Source organism: Anomalospiza imberbis, chromosome 5 (assembly GCF_031753505.1).
Source record: "Anomalospiza imberbis isolate Cuckoo-Finch-1a 21T00152 chromosome 5, ASM3175350v1, whole genome shotgun sequence".
NCBI classification, from domain to species: Eukaryota; Metazoa; Chordata; class Aves; order Passeriformes; family Viduidae; genus Anomalospiza; species Anomalospiza imberbis.
Genome location: NC_089685.1, coordinates 63,027,134 through 63,049,896, shown reverse-complemented (window position 1 = coordinate 63,049,896; position 22,763 = coordinate 63,027,134). Strand labels below are relative to the sequence as shown.

At 37.6% G+C, this 22,763-nt stretch overlaps 1 protein-coding gene and 1 long non-coding RNA gene across 9 annotated transcripts in view; one reads left to right on the top strand and one right to left on the bottom strand.

Moving 5' to 3' along the window:
• The window catches only part of IFT56 (intraflagellar transport 56), a 56,766-nt gene extending 35,331 nt beyond the window's left edge, over positions 1-21,435 (top strand). For 2 of the 8 annotated variants that reach the window (XM_068191476.1, XM_068191480.1), the window contains 5 exons: positions 1,934-2,017; positions 4,202-4,271; positions 6,713-6,819; positions 9,013-9,146; positions 10,523-10,877. In XM_068191476.1, the coding sequence (XP_068047577.1) occupies positions 1,934-2,017; positions 4,202-4,271; positions 6,713-6,819; positions 9,013-9,146; positions 10,523-10,634 (507 nt within the window). In that variant the 3' untranslated portion in view covers positions 10,635-10,877. Of the gene's footprint in view, positions 1-1,933; positions 2,018-4,201; positions 4,272-6,712; positions 6,820-9,012; positions 9,147-10,522; positions 11,741-19,268; positions 19,461-19,699; positions 19,884-21,064 lie in introns of those variants that run through there. The other 6 variants (XM_068191475.1, XM_068191474.1, XM_068191473.1 and 3 more) reach the window with 6 other exon arrangements.
• On the bottom strand, positions 14,479-19,785 carry LOC137474686 (uncharacterized). The gene is made up of 2 exons (XR_010999452.1): positions 19,655-19,785; positions 14,479-18,440 (listed from the first exon to the last, which is right to left on the bottom strand). It is a non-coding gene; the product is annotated as an uncharacterized lncRNA (long non-coding RNA).
• Positions 21,436-22,763: the final 1,328 nt, after the last annotated feature.

Below are 22,763 nucleotides of genomic sequence, written 5' to 3'. Positions count from 1 at the left end.
AGGACACTTGGTTTTATGAAAACATTGAAGATATCTAAAAAGACCACAAAAGGGTAAAGTCCAGTACATACAATGTTGTTAAAAAAAAAAAAAAATCAGCTGCTGTACATGTGTTGTATTATCAGCAGCACTAGTTAATTTCTCCTGGTTTTGGTTTGCAGTAGGTCTGGTCTCTAACACTTATATGGCCAGGACAGATTGACACATTTTTTGAGTTTGGTTGGTGACAAAGGTTCTTCTCCATTTTAATTAAAAAATACAGTGGGGTCTACTTGAACAGAAGAAAGCATTCATGCAGTAAAACTAGCATCTGGCTCACCAGCTTTGCTTAATCTGGGACTTGTGCTGATTCACATGAAACTACTGTTGAGAAAGAATGCAGTAAAGTGTCGTAATCCTCATATGGTGAAACCCATAGTTAGTTCACCATAAGGGCACTGAAATGTTTTCACAAACTGAGCTTAAGGTTCACCCCAATTGGTTCATCCTCATGCTGTCACACAGCTTGCTGTATTTGCTGGCTTGTGTACGCTACCATGGACTGTTTGGGTGAAACCTGGACATCTGGCAAATGGTGGCAATTCCTCACCTTTCCTTTCAAGGCACTAGCTTGATGTGTGTGGGTGAACTAAGTCAGTACCCTTTGTAGACTGCCTGTGACAGTGAAAAGAGGTTCCTCAGTGTCCCTACATCATGAGAGAAGATACTACTGGGAAAGGGATTTGTGCCTTGCTTCGTTTACCATTTGTGCAGTCCCAACTATGCTTTTTACCTCCTTCTCACTGTAAAGAGGGGAAAAAACCCAAAAGTTTGATCTTCCTACACAAGTTACATTTCCTTTATAAATGTTTTATAAGGTAAACCATTTCTCTTCCCTACACCTTGCTGTTAAGCATGCAGAGATGCTTTCTTGCAGTAACTCTATTGGATAAACCACCTATTTTTCCATGCTCTCTCATAAGCACTGCACGGCTGCTGGGCAGGCATCCTCAATCCCATTCATGCTTACAGCTGGTATTGTGTTCTGTCTTACCTCTGCCAGCTCTACTGGTCCGGCAGTGTGGGACAGTGCTGAATGTAGAACACAGCTGACTTTTGGTCATCTGAGTTATACTTCAGTCTGACTGTGATCAGGTCAACCCCAAATATCAGGCTAACCTGTACCTTGAGTTACATTTACTGCTTTGACCCATGTAGCTTTTCAGAGAAGATACAGCCAGTTGAATCTGATGGATCCTAAACCAGATGTTTCCTATCTAGTGTTATGGGAGGGAAAAACTCAGTGTTGCGCTTCAACTAGAGAGAAGGGTACCTTTAAGCAAGGCTTACTTAAAGAAGTGCTATTACCTGGTGGGCTGCCTGCTACAGCTCAGTACTGTGGCTTCACCTCCATCGTGAGACTCAGTTTGTCAGATTAGCATCCATCACATAACCAGATGCACAGGATCTCTTGATAAAACTTGACAAGTCTTGGAAGAACAAACTGTTTTGTTTGTCTTAAACTGCCTTTAAGACTCAAGGAAGTCAACTGCCTATTTACCCACCCTAGGGGTGAAATAAGTGCTTGGGAAGTGAAAGAGACCATGGCAGCACAGCATGTCTTTACATGCCTCAAGTGAAAATTATACCCACAAAAGCTGCCACTGCAATTTTAAGCTTGGAACATTTTCCAGATCTCTCATAGTTAATATTGTGGAATGTTTCAGCAGTGTTTGTAGTCATGAATGTAGGATGGAAAAGCTAGTCCATAATTTTTCTGCCCACTGTTTATAAATACCGTATGTTCCTAATGTGGGACTTTCTTTTCCTTCCCATTGTCTTCTTTATATGTCTGACTCAGATTGAGGCAGGGGGGATGTATTTTTAATGTTGTTTTATCATGGGAGGAGGTTTTTTTTGTTGTATTTATTTGGGGTTTGTCCATATTTTTCAGAGTTACTTCTACAACAATGACACTTTTAACTTCAACTATGCCCAAGCCAAAGCTGCAATGGGCAATTTTAGTGAAGCTGAAGAGGTATGTATTTATTTTCTTTGAAAAAAAAAGCAATGGAAACATTTCCCCCATATTCCCCTCTTTCCTTCCTTTTCTTCACCCAGATCTTCATGTTGTTTGAAAATAAGCAGGTTCTGTGGAACATCTTATTCCCCTTCTTAGGGGAACTGAAACTCTCAGTGAGCACTATTTAGAAAAGATTATCTTGCTAATCTTGTAATGTGAGGTATACAGGGAGTCATGCTGCTTGTGGTGCATCACAAGAGTGCTTGCAGCTACCTCTAATTGATCAAAGAATGGCCTCTTAATCAGATTTTCTAAGCTTTGTCTGGCATCCCAGGCACTCTTTTTGTTCAGACTGAGTGGGGCATGCTAAGTAAAAGACACTGAATAGTTAAGAGCTTCTAGGTGTCCCTAGAAATTTGTGTTTTAAAAAAAAATCTTCCTCTGGGATATGTGGGAGGAAAAGAGGAAGTGCTCACTATCTTATTCAGCAGCATTCACATGCAGCTGGAAGAGATTAACTTCTACACCCAGAACTTTATGTCTGTGCAGCAGAAACTTAATTACAACTAAAATATGCAAAAGCAAATAGCTATTATGAAGGTGGAAGCAGCATTTTCCACAAGACCAGAAAAGAAGCCACAGAAAAAAAATCCCACACCACATAGTCTAAAGTGAATCATATAGGTTAGGTTGGTTTGGGGTTTATGTTTTGTTTTATTTTGTTATTCCAGTCTTTCTAACTTTTTAACTATCCAGGTTTGTCAACAATAGAGCCCCCTTGGCTTTACAACTTGTCTCTCCCCCCTCATCCCTACCCTCCCATCCAGCACCCTCACCCCTTCATTTCTGTGACCCGAAATTGCATCTTTCTTTAAGAAAAATATCCAAGATTGTAAGGAAGATGGATATATATATTTCAATTCAACAAGCTTTCAATTCACATAGCCTCATGAAAATCTTTCAAAACTATGCTAGCAGGCTGTGCTGATGCCTGAAACTCCATAAAAATTATAATGCTATAAAGTAAGTTTTAGCAGCAACTAACAGCAGGTAACAAAGAAACACAAGAAACACAAAGTTGTAAACTCCTGTTAATCTACATTTTTCCTCTTATGTTTTTAGAAGCTGTTCTATAGAAACTTGTGTTATATAGGTGATGCATTTAAATACCAGAATTATATAATTACATTGATTCATCTGGCCTCATGTTTGATCTTGGGTTGTGATGACAGTTCCATATAAAGCTCAGTCTTCCCCAGTGTCTCATAAACTTGTAAAACACCTACATATAGCTCTTACTAAGTTATTTAAAAGCATACCTCTCTGGACATAATAAAATAAAACATATGATAAAGTGCTACTTACAGTGATAATGCTGCTTTCTTTTTATTTCTTCCCTATTACTCCTTCTCCTCCCCCTCTAAATTAGGGGATCAGCAATGTTTAAGCAATACAAATGTCAGTAATTTGTGTAACTCACTGTTCCAGTACATGCATCTATTCCTATAAAGGTATTTTGATTTTTGCCAGTAGCATCCAGCATAGTTACAAATACACTTGAGAGAGGCGTAAATAGCTTTTTTTTTCTTTGAGCAAAGCCAGAGTACATTTTAAAATTTATAACTTCCCCCACACATCCCTTTTTATGCAGAATGTAACAAACCTGTATTTGTACAGTAAGGTACAAAAGATGGATGCTTTGCCTGAAAATCTTACTGAATCCAAAATGGTTAGAAATGGCTTATTGCAGACCTGGAATGATCTGACATGGATGGAAGGAAAGTCTCATCTATATATGAAACTTGTAGTATTTCAAGAAGATGCTAATACAATTGCTTGCATTGCTTTCTAAACAAACGCATTCCAAATAGCTTTTCCCACAGGCCCAGTGTTCCTTTGTGCTGTTTGTGTTGCATGGCCGCCCACTGGCGTTTGTTCAGGGCAGGCCGCACCCTCTGCACAGCTTGGTGTTCTGAAGCTGCACAAGTCCCTTGACAAACAGGGCACTGTGTCAAGAATCCTCCACCTACTCCACACAGAGGGATGCCCCCTACACTGCAATTGCATACCCATACTCTTCTCATGAGCAGTTGTTTGTGTGACTTAAACCTTATCTGTGTGTTGAAATGAGGAAGGTTTGCCTTCTGTTTGTCTAAAAGTACATGCGTGTATAATCTTTTATTTTCCTCCTTCCTGCAGGTGTTCCTTTTGATCCAGAGTGAGAAGATAAAAAGTGATTTTGTTTACCTTAGCTGGCTGGCTCGCTGCTGTGAGTCACTTTACTTTCAGCATTGCAGAATACAGATCCTCCTCTCTTGCGTCAGTCTTGGCAATCCACTCTCCTAATTGAATTTAATGTTGTAGGTGGTTTTAGGACTATGAAAGTGAAAAGCTGATTGCACTAGTTATAGTGTGGGTGGTTATGGCACCTTTCATACCTCTGTCTTTTATAAGCAATTACTGCTTCAGTGCAATGCTGTTATAGTACTGTCAATGCAGCTTTGTCCTGACCAGTGACCCTTTTTCTTCTCAATTGTCGACTCAATTGCTTGAGTGAAGACTTTCTGTCTTAAAAGACTGAATTACAACTCTAAAATGTTCAGAGTAAAACACAAAATAGAAGCATTCATACTGGGTCTGGCTCAAGGGTCTGTCTGCCTTCAAGGTTAGCCACTGTCAGATGTCTAGGGAAGAGAGGAATCAGGCAAGCGTACACAGTATTTTTCTTCCTACCGTGTTACTCTACATGTTGTCAAAACTCCTGTGCCTGAGGGATATTCTTATAATCTCCAGCATGTGTTTTTCTTCCAAAAACTCTTAGAAGAGTCCTTTCCTTGAATTTCCTTGAATCCAGGAAACTTTTGCTGTGTTTAATATTCTATGGCAAATCTTATTTACTTTTATTTACCAGTTTTTAAAACACTGCAGAGTACACCTTAGTACACAGATAGCTGCAGTGCCACATACAAAATAGTATAGAAGTGGGCTTTTCTAAGGACTCAAGTCTGAGACTCCCTAGGCTAATTCATTTTCCTTACAGTGCCTCAATACGAAAATGTTTTCTTATCAGACCATTTTCAGCAGTTATACCTGAAATGTAAATATGTACGCTTTGGGATGTTACGCCATACTGCAGATGGAGTAAACATCTCCTAACATGATCTTTCCAGACAGGCACATCACACATAGGGATGCCTATCTATGACTCTGTTTTAGGATGTGCCAGTTTATTTCCTTTTTAATTAAGCTGCAGTACCAGATTGTGTTTGAGTGTTTTATATATGAATGTTTCATTTGAATTTTTATGGGAATGATGAATATAGTTATCTCTTTGTGTCAAGTATGCAAATTACTAACAGATCACATTATAATACATTAATGTCAGAGTACAACTAGGGATTGAGTAGTAAGCCATTCAATGCTGAAATATTTCCAAGGGGCAAAAAGTACCAGAGATGCACCCTTTTGCATAACAGAATGTATTTTTTTTAGCATTATAGTATATTTATACCAAATTCTTCTTTAAGAGAAGGTCAAAAAACATTGGGTTAGCACAGAACTGCACTGCTGTAGGTAGATTGGTGTTGGAAATTGAGAACTGGCTGTTTACCACTGTATATGGTATGTGGAACTGATGAGAGATAAATCCAATTTGATGTCTTGCTGCTTCCTAAATGAGAAGAGTCTTTAAATTCTGTGATTTGGTGTTACGTGTTTATTGTTGATTACCACCCATTCTACTTGCAATATAAGTATAGACACAGTGGACACAGATATAACAAGCTAAACAGTCCCTCTTTTGAAAAAGCACAAGAGTGATCCTTATGTGAATAGCCAGATACTCTCAGAGCAGCTGTTAAGGCTTGAAAAAGAAAGGAAAACTTACTTTAATTTTCTTTTCTCCCAGTGTTTGAATGAACCTGGAATTATGAATACCAACCACAGATTCAAGAGAATGGCTTCTTATCACCAAGAAATAGAACCTTTGTGTTTAAACACCCTAGTAGAATTTCTACTCATTGAGATAGAAGATTCAGATTCATTTATTTCTAACTGTGTATACCAGTGATGTTTAAAGTTAAAGACCAATGAAAAATTCTAGTCATATACACAAAACCAGCACAGGATCTCAAGAATTTAGAAACATTTTTTTCTAGTAATGACAAGTTTTGTTATGCTTGGAGGGGCTTCAACCTCTGCCCTCTCCTTTTGATTGGTTATGAATCATGGGAATTGAATGTTTGGACTGATATGGGCACCAAATATTAAAGACCTCAGTTTGGTGCCAATTCAATTTTTTTTTTGTGTATAAGAACACATAATCCTAAATCATACCATATAAATGGATTGCCATAGTTCATTGTCCTGCATAAAAAACTTCTCTGATGCTTTCCATTCTGTTCTTTAATCACATCTGAAATCATGAGAGTTTTTCTTATTGCTTATCTGTTTATTGTTTATCAATATAAATTAAGATGTAAACACTTTTGACACTGAGTCCTTTGTCCTTTTGACACTGGTATTCTCTGCTGAATTGGCTGTTATCACTAGTAAGGCCAAAGATAAGGACAAGTTCCCCTTCCCAGCCTCATGCTCATGCTGAGGCATTTACATTAAACAAAGAAATACAGGAATATCTGTTCCACCTGCCACTGAATAATGTGCATAGCATATTCTTTTCACAATTCCAGCTTTTTTTTGTTATTACAGATATTATGAATAAGAAACCACAGCTAGCCTGGAAGCTCTATCTGAAGATGGAAACATCAGGGGACTCCTTTAACCTATTGCAGCTCATTGCAAATGATTGTTACAAAGTGAGTTTTCTCTTTAGCGCTTGGTTTATGACGTGTTAATTCAGTGATTGTACCAACAGGTTTTTTTTGGATACTTTTTATCATTGTCATCACTAATGAATTTTCTTTTATAATGGCAGGATGTCCAATAATGTGGATGAGTTGGCAAGGATTAGTCAGTATTAGTCAGTATCATAAAGACCTGCAGGCCTTCTTGGTAGAGAACTCATTGATTAAAATGTTGGTAAATTACTGCATGCTTGAGCTATCAATAATGATAACAGTTGCTTCTCCTACTAGGGATTCATTATGGGTATAAAGGACAAAAAACTTTAAAGGAAAAAAAAAATCTAGCATAGATTCAGCAAGATGCCTCATGCTTTTTTTTTTTTTTTCAGGACAGTATTATGTTTTCCTTAAAGTTTGTTATGGGAGATAACTCCTTGTGATCTCAAAAGCAGTATTCTAAACTGAAAGAATTATCCCTTGTACGTCTTTCAAGTACGCAGCTACCATCTCACCCTAAAAGTCTAGTTGCTCAAGCAAGTGACTATGCCTCTGGTGTTTCCCATAGATGCAATTTGTAAAAGAAGATTGAAAATCAGACCTCATGTAAAATCTCTCTCTAGATCATTTAAAGTCTCACTTAAATAATTTGATTGCTTTGTCTAAATTCTTTTCAAAAGTTTCTTGTCTTGAGGAGGAGAAGTAGGTCCACATTTTGAATTTATGTAGAGCTCTTAAAAGCTGCATTTATGTAACTAAATTTTTCAGCCTAATTATGTGTCTACATATGGCCATAAATGACTGCTCCAAAATTGTTACTTTAGTAATATAATCTGTCTTTCTACACTAGGAGCCATTTTACCTCTTGAACTAAATGGAAAGATCCATGTTGTTTGATTTTACGTGGCATTTTTCAGTTGTTTCTGAAACATTACATTATATTGGAGTTCCACAGACAGCAGCAGAGATGTAACTTAGGAGGGCAGTTGCATTAGGCTTTGCTCGACAGAAAACAGAATGAGCATGAATGGAACAAGGTCAGCAGTGTCCTGAGAGGTGGTGTAGGTGGGATGCCTCATTACTGTGCTGATAGAAATGGTTCAGTGAGGAAGTTGCCACGCAGGATTTCATGCTAATTTCTTGATGCTTTTTATGCAATAGTCCATCTTGTCCGTATGGGGAGCAGCACATGACTTGGGGTGAAGCATTTCCTAGATTTATATAGAAGGAGATAGAAGGATAAAAAGAGAACATTAAAATTGTACCTGCTTAGTGGAACTAGATCAGATACTAATTTGGATAGATCAGTATTCTAATTTTTCTTTTTAGCTGACACATCTGATAGTGTTCATACTATCTTTATTCCCATACATTTAAGTGTTTGCCAGTCACCAGGGGTTAAAGTCAACATTTATGTGAAGAAAAGAGAATTATTACTCATCCTGTAGTACCAGTGTATCTCTGACTAAGGTTTCCAAATGTAGCTCCCACAGCCTGCACTTTTTTCTCTGCAGGCTTCCAGCTACCAAAGGACAGGAGGTTATGCTCATTCTTCCTTTTGTGATCTCTCATGGGAAGATGCTAGTGACAAACAACATTGCCCTTCAGGCTTGCTCAACTGGAGAGCGCTCATACAGCCCACATGAGATGTGCTATGCTGACTTCAAAAGCCACAGTTAATATGGTCACTCCTTTTGTATTGACTGTTGCCAAGCAACTTGCTCCTGGTTCCCAGTTACAAGTAGAGAACCTAAGGCAGAAAAGATAGGGTACACACTGGATTTTCCTATGCTAAGGAAAATTTTGGATTATAGAATCACTGAATCTTCTTTTGTACTGTATTGTAACAGCAAAGAAAAAAGATTAAGTTAAACCCAGAAGAAAAACAAATACGTGGCCATGTCTACACGAGGAAATGTGGTTTCATTTTCAAATGTCCGGACTAGTTGGTGGTTGATATTCTGTCAAGGGTTTTGGTATAGTTGGTATGACACTAGATAAGGGCACCTCAAAAAAAGATGTTGTAATACCACCTGTTCCCCATTTCTCTAACTGCAGTGTCCCTGTTCTGTGTCACTTGCTGCCTGCAGAAAAACAGGAAAATGCACATTGCTTCTACAGCTTACTGCTGATTTCAGAAAACTTGGCTCAGTGTTTTTAATCCCCTTCTGAAAGGTGGTCAGGAATAATGTTTCACTTTCTGTGCAGATGCGTCAATTTTACTATTCAGCCAAAGCCTTTGATGTTCTGGAGAGACTGGACAATAATCCTGAATACTGGGAAGGCAAGAGAGGTGCTTGTGTGGGTGTATTTCAAATGATCTTAGCTGGCCGAGAAGCAAAGTGAGTATTCTGTGTTGCATCTGAATTTATTTTGCTCTTTTCCTATTTTCAGCTAGCTGTAAGCCAGAATCATAATCTCAGCCTTAGGACTACATATCATCTTCCAATCTTTTATTGGCCTTTCAGAGAATAGACACTCCATCCAGAAGCTCCATATGAAATTTTCAGCTGGAAGTGTATCTTCCACACCAACAGTTATAGAATATATGGTAGAGAATAATTTATGAGCAAGTGCTGTGGACTACCAAAATACTTTAGTTATCATCACTAGGAAAAGCTAGGTTATAAGTGTAGTAGTATGTTCATGAGCTGGGGGAAAACAACATCATTTCATGTTGATGGTGTAAGAATGGAAAACTATCACATGACATTTTAAAATGCATAGAACAGAACTAAGGAAACATTTACTCAACACTGTAGGAAGGACATGATTTTTCTAAAAAGAGTAGATGAGACTGTGCTTTCATTAAAATTTGCCTTCTGAAGACATTGACTGTGTCACACAAATGTACTTATTTGATGAAAGCTTAAAGGAGATCATTTGTGTTACTGATAATTTTGTTTTCGGCCCATTTCACTGGATGGGGGAATGAGAGAGAGTAGTGAAGCTGTATTTAAGAACTGCTCCCTTGTGAATATACTGCTGTGATGCCAGATGGCCATTGTCTTCTGGCCAAAGTTGCTCTTTCCTAGATGACTGGTAGGTGTGTATCTTGGCTTCTATACCTTCCTTCTATTCACTTCTCTGCTGGAATAGTCTCACTAACTACTGTACCTTTCAAGTGTCCTTTTAGCAGTCAGCAGCAGATGCAGTAAAATACACATAACTTGCCTGTTTTTCAAAATATGAAATTAAGTTCTTACTGTAAACTAACTGGCAAACTGCAGCAGGATTTATATATGTTTAATAATAATAGGTTCATTCTATTAGGAGTGTTGATTTCCTTGTTGTTTATGTATATTTTTTTTATGTGCAAAGTGCTTTGGCAGCATTAAGCTAGATGTTGCCTACTAAAGACTAGCAAATAACACTGAAGATTTTTTTTTGAAGTTTGGTTTGTTCTGGGGAACAATTTTGCAAGATTGAGGGTATATGTATAAATTCTCACATATGCACACACTAAACTAATTACATTTTGGTGATTTTATTTTTTAACCTAACATTTATTTACAATTGTATACAAGACATTTTCATTGGTTGCTTTTTTTGTCTCTGGGATCACATCTAGTGTGCATTTTAATCTATTCAAGCACTGCAGATGAATGGACCTCTCTGTATCAGAGGACCCATGTTTTGTGAAATAGTTTGATGTGAGCAGTTTATTGTATCAATTGGGTCTAACCCTCACTTAAATCTTTGCTTTTCACCTTTGTAGAGAGACGCTGCGGGAAGTACTGCACCTTCTGAAGAGCACTGGTAATTCTCAAGTAGAGTACATTGTTCGCGTCATGAAAAAGTGGGCCAAGGAGAACAAAGTCCCTGTTTGAGTCAATGTCACAGAATGAACCAGGTCAGTTGCTACTGTATGTCTGGCTGCGAGACAAGGGTCTTGGTTTATCCTGATCCTTGCAGGACTCCTTCCTTGCAGGACTTTAGGCATTCAAGCAGGTTGACCCAGCTGAGTAAGAATGTCCTGCAGTGAGATTCAAAACATACAGCAAATTGGTTTTTTGGGGTTTTTTTTGGTTTCTTTTTTAAATTAAAACTTTATTGGTACTTTTTCTGTTGCACCACTCTATTCCTCAAAGATTTTTTTAATAGTAGTTTCAACTGTCTACAAAATCAAGGTGCTCCTCAAATTGTTCCCCAGATTCCTCCACAAAAGTTACTGAACTGCATGGTGGGGATTTTTTTCCAGCAAGCCTTTTGGCCTCTGCAGAAGAATCATTTGTTACATGACTCAGACAAACCTACTTCAGCAAGTGATGGAATGTGGCAAATGGAGATGGTGACAGCGGTACTGCCAGGCACTACTAGGGTATCAGATAATACAAAAGGCTTAACATAGAATCATATGATCATAAAATGGCTTGGGTTGGAAGGGACATTAAAGATCACCTAGTTCCAACCTGCCATGGGCAGGTACAGCTTTCAGACAGCTTTTTTTTTTTTCCCCAGAGCTGCTCAGGTTCCTTAATGCTTTATCCAACCTGGCCTTGAACAGTTCAAGGGCTGGACCATCTACAACTGCTCTGGGTAACTTGTTCCAGTGCCTCATCACCCTCACAGTAAAGAATTTCTTCCTGATACCTAAGCTAAACATTATCTCAGTTTGAAACCATTCCCTCTTGTCCTGTCACTACATGTCCTTGTGAAAAGTCTCTCTTCTTTAGGACTTTTAGAGATTACCTATCTGGGGTAAAATACAAACAATATTCTGAGGAGTATACTTTTCTGAATGAATTTCAATTACCAATACCGTAATTTGGGTTTTTTTTTTTTTTGTCTGTAAGGATTGTTTTCTCTCATCATCTTTTTCAGTGCATGGAGACTTATTTGACTGACGGTATTGTTCAATCTCACTTTGAAATTTAACACTCAGAACATTTATTCATGTTAATGTAGTTCACATGAGAACTTTAGCAATCTGATGGATAAAAAGATCTTTTGAATTATTTTCTTCAGCATTTACCACTGTTGTGAGCAATATATTCAATATACTCTTGGATTTATTATACTGTCCTGTTTTTTTAAGGAGAACTGTTCAGGGAATACATAATACTAGGAGAAGGCAACAGTTGTAACATAAAAATGTCTTATACATTTGATAGTAAAAAACATTTGTATATTATTTGTAAAAGAAAACTACATTTTATAAATTTGTAAAATACTTAAGAAGTATTTTTTTATCTTTTGAGGGGAATTCAGAATACCATATTCTCTACTGTCTGTGCATTGATTAAAGCTCTTATTTGAATCCACAGTTGAATGTCTGAATGGTCTGTGTTGCTTCATACTGCAGAAGTTGAAATAGTATATTTATTTTGCTGTGGAAGAGGGCAGGTTTGTGGCTGATTGTTAAGTGCATGTTCATTAATCAGTCAAAGGCAAGCCAATGGTTTTGGTCCTGATCTTATAGTAGTTTGTTGAAACTAAGGCAGCTGGGTGTATGTGGAACATGCACACCTTTCTGCCAGATAATGTGTCTGGTTATACTGCTTTAAGCAAAAAATGTGGATATTATTGTTCAGGTGTCTAGAAGTACACTGATAGTTGTGGTTACTTGCATTTAAATCTAGAAACTGATCCATCACACTAGCAACAATAAGCCTTTCAGCAGGGGCAATGTTACACTCATTCAAAAGAGGTGTGAAAGGAACAGTATTTTCACTGAAAGTAGTTACAAAACACTTCACTCATGAACAGCAATTTTCTTTTCCATCTCAGTTTAATTAAATTGGAAACAGATTGGGAATACAATTATGAATCTTGGTACAAAGCTTCAAAAAATCATGTTGGTGGCTTTGTAGCAGATGTTAAATTCATCTAATTACTCCCTTTATTGAAGCTTAACCTGCAGGAGAGCTGAAGAGCATCCAAATCCATTACAGACCATTTTACATGTTGGTTGAATCTTCTGAAATAAGTGTGATGGCTTTGCAGCATCAGGGCTTGGGGACCAATTTTAACTTCTCATGTCTGTGACAAGAAGTTTTAATGCAGAAGGGAAGAAGTTTTTTTTTAAACTCACCTTTATTTACTGTAGCATAATATCATATTCGATATGCTAAATAACACGGGGTTTAGCACAGTGCATTTTATTGACTGGCAATAAAGCTTTTATCATTTAAGATAAAACGGGGGACTGCAGGGCTTTGCCTTGAGTAGTGATGAAATAAGGCATTTTACATACTGTCTTAGCATTTAGGTCTTGATAATAGAACAGATATAAAGGTACTATTAAAATGCAGAACAAGAAGAATACTGAAATACTGGTGTTTATTTTACCTTAGAAATACATCTAGAATGTGTGTTCCATTGTTTAATCTAAGGTCATATTCATCTCAGAGATGAGAAGTTGCCTTAGCTGATACAGAAATGAAAGGTAGTAAAGAATAGATAAAATTTTATCCCTGTCCATTTCCATATTTCCCTGAACTGTGGAAATTTAAGGAGTCAAAGTACTCTAAATAGGATGGCTGGGAGTGAAGGCAGATGACCTACTGAGCAAGCAGGCACTGAAGAATGCATGTGCAGAGTCAGGGAAATGGATAAATTTATTGGGTCGGGAGTAAGTGAATGTAAAATTGAAACAGTGGCATTTCAGATAATGTAATGAAAGGAAGACTAAAGCAGAAAGAAATTGCTGCATCATTATAATTTCAAGGAAGAATATGGAAATTAGAGTTATTTCTTATACTCTGAATAAGCATCTGATTCTGGAAAAATAAGCTACAGATAATGCACAGAAGCTACTGTGCTAGCAATCATAGCATTAATAGTGACTAGTAGAGAAAGCCAAACCCCAAACGGCGTGTAACTGCTTTCAGCTGAGTGCTGACCCATTCCTGATGGATAAGAAAGTCAACCTTGAATTAAACTTCTTAATACCTGAACAACAGCTATGACAGTAACATTGAAGTGAATTAAACTTAAGGCGACAAGTTCACTGTGAAAGAAAAGTCATGTCACGTTATAGCTCTGGACTGTAGCAGGCATTTAGGTTTATGTGGTTCCCTCAGTTGGAAGCTGGCTCATAGATCTTCATAAGAAAGCTGTCTGAGCATGAATGAGGAACTTGGCTATTAGGTAGTCAGACACAAAGTAAACAATTATCTATATGGCTGTTGCTACCTGTAGCTTCACTATATGGGAGCTATACATACATTGAAGAAAACATCTAGATTTTGCCCACTGGTTTACTCTTTGACCATTTTTCCTCTGTATTATCTCCAGAAGTAACTTTCACTCACTCTTTTTGAAGTTTCATTTCCAAATTTCCCTCTTCCCTTCCAGTCTATGGCATGGTGATTGAATAAGTAGACAATTGCATGAAAGTGTTACCAGTAACATTAAAATCAAGTCATTAATCAACTGATAGATAAGCTGGCCTGACACTATGTAGTGCAAAATGGTAGATTTCACCAGTGTTGAATCCAATAACTAACTTGACTCACCATAAAATATTTGCCAGAAAAACTTGAGTGTTAATTTGAAGATGGATAATGAAAAATCCATAGTTTTATTTTGAAATTTATTCAAATGGTTAAATCATATTTGCTTTTTTAGAAATTGTACCTTGATTCTAAATTCAACTTGTTTAGCCTTGTTTTCTAATATTCAGTTCTTCCAATGTTCATCATTGCTGTTAACCATTAAAGCCCAGCATTCTTCGGTTTGGTTTTTTGTGGTTTTCTTTGGAGATTTTTTTTTTTCATCTGTTAGAGTGCAGCAAGTCAGTTCTTGTTTGTATGAAAGACAGCTTCCCCTGTAAAGGTGTTTTGCTGGCTGGAACACTGGCAGTTGGTTTGCCAACAGATTTTTTTTTTTTTTTGAAAACATGGCTGCTTTGCACTGGGCATAATTTATCTCTGTATGTAACACTGGAATATGCTTCTCCATAGTGCTGCTTGCTGTTCTTCTGCATGGGTACTCAAAGACTGCATTCACCCTTTTTGCCATATTATCATGGGGGAACCTTGCATTAAACTGGTTCTTGGCTGGGACATGATATCTAAGATTTTTCCAGAATTGGTATTTTCCAGAATATAGTCTATCCTTTGGAAGAGACAGAGTACCTTTTGTTCTACAAAAATATACTTTGTTCAAATTGGCTCCATTTTCCAGCTTATGCGGATCACTCTGCATGACTACTTATCCCGACTAATTACTAGTTTGTTTCTCTGTAGCTATTTATTAGCACAGTTTTACAGCTATATCTGGGTCATCAAGGGCTATTTTGGATCCTCCATACTTCCAGGATCCCCAAGACATTGTTAGTGATGACTGATGGCTGCTTTTCATCATTTATCATTCTCAATTTATTTAACATGTACCTTTCAGATATGGCATTATGCTATTCTTTTAAATTAGGTATATGACATCAGAAATGTAAGCATTGCACTTGGAGGAAATGCAGCACTGTTACATTCAGCTAAACTAATAAAAGATCCATGTCATAGGAGATACTTCCCATTCATTTTTTATTAAATGAGCCTTTCAGCATCCCAGAGATGCTGAAGATGCTAATAAGAATCCAGTTGCTCAAGTCCTTTTGCATCATTTGTAACAACTCTTTTTTTGGTCCTGCAGTCACATTTAGCCACACACTAAAAGGTTATCTTTGACTTTGTAGAGTTTAAGCTTTCATTTGGAACAAATAAAGCAAGCATTTCACATCTCTGGGCAAGGGACAGCTCCTAAATTCCTTATAGGTCTTGCTTCATTGATGAATTACACTAGCATCTATTTATAGATTTAAAAATAAAAGTAATGTCTATATTTAGTAAGAGCTGTGACTTTTGAGAAGACACAGTGACACAGTGTATTCTTCAAATAAAAAGAGAACTTCTGTTTCAATTCATGCTTACATGCTTGAATTGTGCTTAGTTGTTTCACATTGTATTATTCTTAGTAATTCTTTAGAAGAATTTAAAACAATGCAGTAAAATAAATAATGGTCTTTAATATGTTTTTATGATAGACCTTCAAGACCATGGGACTCCAGTTGTTTGAACAGGAAATATGCTGTCTCATAGTTGGTAGTGATTCTCAGATACAGCTGATTCAAAATAAAAGTGGGATACTATGTATGCTGTTCCATGAACCTAGGAATTGCATTGAGTTTTTTGCAGTCCTTAAACCACACTTTAAGCTGGTCCTTAACTGGAGATGAGTAATGAGCCTTAGACTCCACCTCGATCACTATAAGCAACTTCTATATGGTCAGTTCTGTGAAAAAAACACACACAACAGTGCAGAATTATAAAAGGTAACATTTTAAGAACACATGTAATAATGTTGACATTGTTTACATCATGTAGTAAAGAACCATGCTCCAATTCCAACAGCTGCATTGCTCATTGTAACAGCTACAATTTCCTTGGATGATTTTGTCCTTCTTAAGCATGATGGGATCACTATGCATGTCTACTCTAAAGCTACTTGTACTCTTTTTCTTGCCTTACATTAATGGGTGAGGCCATTATATGGAGAGCCATTATATGACAAAATTCAGTATCCTATTTTGCAGAGCTGGTAAAGTAACTCATATCACATGATGTCATTGTGTTTCATGAATCTGTGTATGAAAGCTGTCTCTAAGAAAATGTTACAAAAATTAAATTACAAAACCTGATAAACCGAGTCATAAGCTACCTGGTATATTTCCATGCTGATGATTATCGTTATTGTTTTCATTCTACCAGTTCAGTCTTACTTTTGTCTGATTTATTCATGATGCCACATGTGCTGAACTTAGTCATTACTGAACAAACTGAGAAGCTGTCTATATAAAATTGTGGTGGTTTCCCCCACCATTTAAAGGCAGATGAGCTATTTTCTGGTCACAACAAAGTAATTTCTGAGGCAAGCTTTACAAGACTCCACACTCAGTTTAGCCAGTTGTTCTCAGGCAGGTTTTATCACTGTGTCCACTTTTCATTCTGCACATTCTCGTTCCCTACTGAGTGTTTTCCCTTCCTGTCTCCCATTAATGTGATGGGCCTTACTGGACTACCAGACTACTGCTTAAGTACTGCTGTTTCCCACTTCTCACTTCCTCCCCTTGCACCACCTCTGAGCATGACTTGCCTCACTCCCACTTCACAGGCATTCGAGGCAAGACGTTTTCAGATTTGTAAAATGCCAAGTCCAGTGGAAGACTAGAAAGCAGCATGACACTAAGAATAACTCAGACTCTTAAAACAGTGAGGAAGTGTTCAGATAAGAGTACTGTACTATTACTTACCAATGTCAGGGGTAATTCTTTTAAGGTCAGAAAAATGACATCTGAAATAGAACTGTTATACAGAAAATGTAGCTTGTCTTCACAAGCATTTTGGGTATGTAGTGTCCACTCTATTCTTAAAATCATTACTTCTATTGCTGCTTGTTTTAATATGCTCAAAAAACTTCATGTCATGTCTTCTGAAAATCCAACGTGAGGTGGAAAGAAAATAGTTTTAAAGAACTTCATTTGTCTATTTAAATTACTCATGTATGAAAAATCGTTTTTCATATGTAATTTTTCATATGTTATTTTTAATGCTGTGGCAAATCAAAAGCAACTTTGTGTTGAATCTGCAAGTTCAGTATGTAGTTAATTCTCAGTGATAAATATGTGCTTTGCTTTTTTGAAGGCAGTTTGGCTTGGAAATAAAATCATGGAAGTATGAAAATGCTGAACTGCACATGCAAAGTATGCTTCTGACTATTTTGATCATAAGCTTGTATGAATGTTAAAAATGTGGTAATTTGTTTATGCAATCACTCTCAGCTGTCTGTGATAATGTGCGCTTACCTAGGTGTGGAACTTACATCAGTTAAAGCAGTTTCCAAAGTGCTGAGAGGCATTAAAAAACTTGGTTAGGAAATTGGAGTTTTGGTAAAACCAGCCTGAAAGTGAAAGGAGGAACAAAAAAGAAAAGTATTTCTTCAAGGTCACAGCAAATATTATGTTGTATGTCTTAATAACTTTTAGAAGGTTGCTTTGCCATCTACATATATGTATTACATGAAAATCTCCTTTTTGGGAGGATGATCATTGCGTGACAGTGTTACCTGAACAGTAACTATGATAATTTTAAATATATTACAGTATTTAATAAAAATAGGTTTCCTATAATCATCACAATGTTTATATTTCACTAGAAACTAGGAAATAGTATCGTGGCAAGTGACCAAGGCTCCTCTAGCCAGGAGTCTGCCGAGTCCACTCTCAAGGAGACAGTGTTTGTCTTCTCCTAGGTCAGCACCCACAAGGGAAACCCTGAGAGGGCTAATCTGTGGCCCATTACCTTTTGTACTTCAGAGAATTACTTCCAGACCCTTTAACCTCATTAAACAGCATTACTACTGCTTTAAGCGGAGTAATTGCAATTCAAACTGAGAACTCCCTACCTAGCTAGTCCTTCTTACTAGTGTTATGATGGGTGGCAGAGCTACAGGAAATCATGACTCACATTCTTGTGTGGCTTTCATTGCTATTGGGAGAATAAAACCGGCAGACAACAATGCAGAGATAAGACAATAACCTGACTCCAAAGATCCAGACAGCCTCTGGCTGCCTCCAGGGGTGCTGGCCTGATGGAACAGACTTTTCATCAGAGATAAGCATCCCATGCCACAAGCATCTTTAAAGAAATGTTGCAAATGAGGAAAAAAGTGAGGGACAACTCCCCAGAGCACATAATCCCTCTCAATCTCTGTAAAAATCTAGGTGTTTTTACACTTTCAAATGAGCAGGTGTGAATCATAAAAGAGCTACCATTAAGGAAGTCTATTATTTTCAAAGACAGCTCCTCTTCAGTTTTAAATTCTGCTTAGGTACGGTTTAAGTGATTGTCACAATCAACACGTAACAGGCAGATGCTTCTCAGTTTAAGTTTCTTTGCCAGTTCACTGAAGTCTGCTCCCTTTCTATATACTTGTATTTTTAAGGAAAAAAGTGTGTGTGTGTGTGTGCCCACGCACATAACTGGGTGCTCCTCTACCAAATCCCTTCTGTGTTTATTTCTGATTTTCTTGATATTCTTCCTATCTACAAAAAAACCCAAACAAACAAACAAAAAAATTCTAGGATTTCAACTACAAGGTTATTTTAAAGAACCATTGAATCGTTCAGGTTGAAAAATACAACTTTAAGTTCATTGAAACCAACCATTTTCTCAGCAGTACCCTAGCCACCACTAAGCCATGTCCCTAAATGCCACATCTACACAGCCCTTAAATATCCCCTGGGAGTGTGAGTCAACCACTTCCCTGGGTGGTGTTCCATTGCTTGACAGCCTTTTTGATGAAGAAATTTTTCCTAATATCCAACTGAAACCCCCTTTGGTGCAATTTGAGGTCAACTTTATCTTGTCCTATTGCTTGTTATTTTGGTAATTCAGTGGCTTTAATTTTCTTGTCATCATTTAGAAGGTAACTAATTTTTTCCCCTGTTTTTTCTTCCTTCTTAGAAAAGTAAAGAGTAAATCTGCAAAGAGGAATTTCCTAGGGATTCACTGCTTGGCAGACAAAACTTCTCAAGGGCTGACATCCCGAAATTAATGTCATTTAAGACAGAGTCCACACACCACCTAGAATCATTACTACTATAGAAGTTTACAGCTTATTTGTCAAACTCTGCTGAGTTCACCCTTAACACTAGGGAAGCTTAAGGACAAAAGTTGCGTGCTTGCTCCAGCAAGACATCTTAACACTAGAAGTAGAAATATTTATTAACAATTAAGTAAAAAATAAGATGTAACTAGAAAAGTGTTCTTATCTTGTTAGTTACAATTGATTTTGCTACTGTTACCCGAAGGAACAAATTACCCATATTCTGCTTGGTAAGTGCACCTACTTAAGAGCTGATGTTTAATATCTTAATATTTCATCTTCTCTCCAGGCTCAAAAGATGTTCCCACAATAACTCCAAGCAGCATGCTCTTCCTTGGCAAGAATGCAATTCTTCTTTCCTTTTTCCCTCTCTGCTTTTTCTTCCTAACTTGGAACTCCATCTAAATGGAGCTCTTGAGGCTTTGAATTCTCTCTGAGGTTCCTCTAAGTCAACAGTCTTATCCTATGTATTAGCTTAAAGAATGTTACAATGTTCTGTAAGCCATAAAAATCACCAGTCATTCAGAACTTATGTCAGCTTTAATTTTTTCATTGAGAAAATTCTTCTGAACAGCAGGGGTGATAACACCCCCACCTTTGGTTGAAGAACTCGCCCTACCGTGACACATCCCTTCTCCTGTAAATCCCTTGACTTCTTTCACATGAAGATTTGCCCTGATTTCTAGCTTACATGAGATAAAAGCCAACATTTTGTTTTAATCAGCTACCTCTGACATACACAGTAATGCCATTTATTTTGTATTGGAAGACCACTCCTCATCTCAGCAAGTGAGTAAAAGATGCACCTAAATCCACTTCTAGGGGTAAAAAGTGCTTCCAGTTACAGAAGCAGTAACTACTTTTTGCAAAAAAATTGTTACCATTTTTAAAACTTCCTACTGCCATTGAAACCTTGCACTTTTGGTCAGATTTGTTCAAAACATTTCTTAAAGCTCTGGAGAGGAGTTCAGTCTCTCTTGGGCTCAAATTCTCCAGTAAGTGAGGCTTGAGCAATTCACAAGGAGCAAATAAAAATGTATGGGATAAAGTTCATTATCACAGTTCCTCTGCTTTGAAATTGTGACAAATGAATATTACTGCTCTGTCAAAGGAGATCCTAATTATTTGAAGCTAATGCACACAGCCTTCCTAGAGTGAATTTGGCATTTCTCTACCTGCCTGCAGTCCTTCCAAACAGTTTACTTCACTGAAAAGTGTACTTCAGACTTCTCAAGGCTGTGGCAGAGCCACTGATAACAGCACTTAAATACATGTGCCTGAGGAAAGAAAGCTAGAGGTATATTCTTCAGGAAACAGTATTTTTACTTAAAAGAACAACATAGCAAAAATATGAGGGGGAGGAATCAGTTTTCTAAACGGTATGAAAGGCATTGGTGTTTCATTTTGGAAAGAAAGCAGGTGGTTTGTTTCTTTGATTCTGGGTCTAACAGAAAGCAACTTAGTAAAGCTGTAAGAGAAAAGAGAAATTAAAAAAAAAAAAAAAAAAAGCACACTCGAATTCAGAAATCCTCATTAAACAGAAAACCAGCAATGCTAGCCATGTTGTTGGTGCAGTGGATTCTTGTGATGCAGTAGCAGTTCTAATAGAAGCTCATAAACACCAGTCTACCTGCAGCTGTATCATCTGACACAGAAATGGAAGCTGCAGCTGCTGTGCCAGCAGTTCCAGTGAAAGGACCAACAAGATCAACAAGATGTGTGGTTGGACCATAAGAAACCAAGGATATAGTGAGGAAGCAGCTGATGGTCAATGAGGATTTTCTCTCTCTGTCTTGGAGACTTTTGAGCAGTGGAGATGTGACTGCCACTGGTTCGAGCTGGCTGCCACTACAGCTGCTACCTCTAATGTAGATCCCTGTGCTCATCTTAAGGAGAGGAGACAATAAACTGCCACGCCATGCCACCTAAGCTTATTATGTAATATTATTATACAAGGAGAACGTGTTTTCTCCTGCATTCCCATGCAGAGGCAAGAGGCTCATAGCTCATGGAAGTAAAGTAATAGCCTTTGAAGCTGGAAACAAGCTCTCTGGAGACAAATATAACTGATGATAAGGAGAGCCCTGCTTTCTGGTGGGACCCTGGGCCTGCTGCTGTGGGGTGTCCAGCCCAAAGGAAGCCACACAATAGGTTCCATGAGGTCCAGGACAGCAGTAACCACTGGTTTGTAATGAAACAGGGTACAGCTCTGACTACCACAACCACACAAACAGCCCAAAAGCATGAGAGTGCTACAGACAGAGAAGCCAGTCCAAAGCAGAGCAGGAGGATCCCACCTGCACCAAAGTAGAGGCCTCTGCAGTTTGCTGGTCTGTCTCTGTTTTCTGTATTTGAAATTAAGTCAGGTCAACAAACTGCTACTCACTGATGTGGCTGTAGCATCTGTAGTTCCAAGCATCCACTTTGTCTGATCTACTCATACTGGTTTTCACCAGAGAAATAAGAAGCTGCTTCAGTATCGCCTAAAAATTACTCTCTTTGTGTAGTTGTTAAATTTTTTTAAACTCTTAATGTGCCTCTCTGTGTCCTTCAGTTAACATACAAAGGGAAGGAATCTGTATTCAATGTTGGACTATTTTAGCATGGCCATATCCTGAGAGAAAGCAAAGTAACTGGCAGCACATCTCTAATTACTTTTTAAAAATGATACTTGTTAAATTTTGTGTTGTACTGAAAAGGGCAGGACATTATACTATGTACAGACAATACCTGAGATGGAGCTTAATGACAAAGAACAAAACAGGTAGCAAAACAGAATAAATAGTGTGGATAAATTACAAATCTAACTCCTATTGAAGTGTTTGAAATTGTACAAGCCTGGAACTCTTCTGGTGTATTCAAAACCAAATTCCTTGAGAGCTTATGATCTAGTGAATTTGGTTGTTTTCCAAATCGTTCTAGTATCTTAGACCAAATGTAACATTAACATATTCCAGTAACTACTATTCTTGGATCTGCTGCCAAGGTTCTTTTTGATTTAGTTCAGGTACTCAGAGCAAACTGTCTTTAGTGACTTCACTTTAAATGCAGAGTTACAGAACTGCTGTTTGTCTAGTTGCATAAACAAATACTAAGCCTTATAAAAATGTTATGTGCACGCTAAGATGCTTAGAGGTTAGATAATACAGAAATACGAGGGTTTACTTGTCTAATTAAACTCCTAGGAGAAAGGAAGAGGGGGCTTATCAATTACTATTTCATAGTAACCTTAGATGTGAAAGGCTGCTTCTAATATCAAGGTCTGCAATCTCAGAACAAATGGTCACCTGAAACTATTTCCAAGAACTACTTCTGGTTTTCTCTGTAACCCTACCATGAGTTGAATGATGATT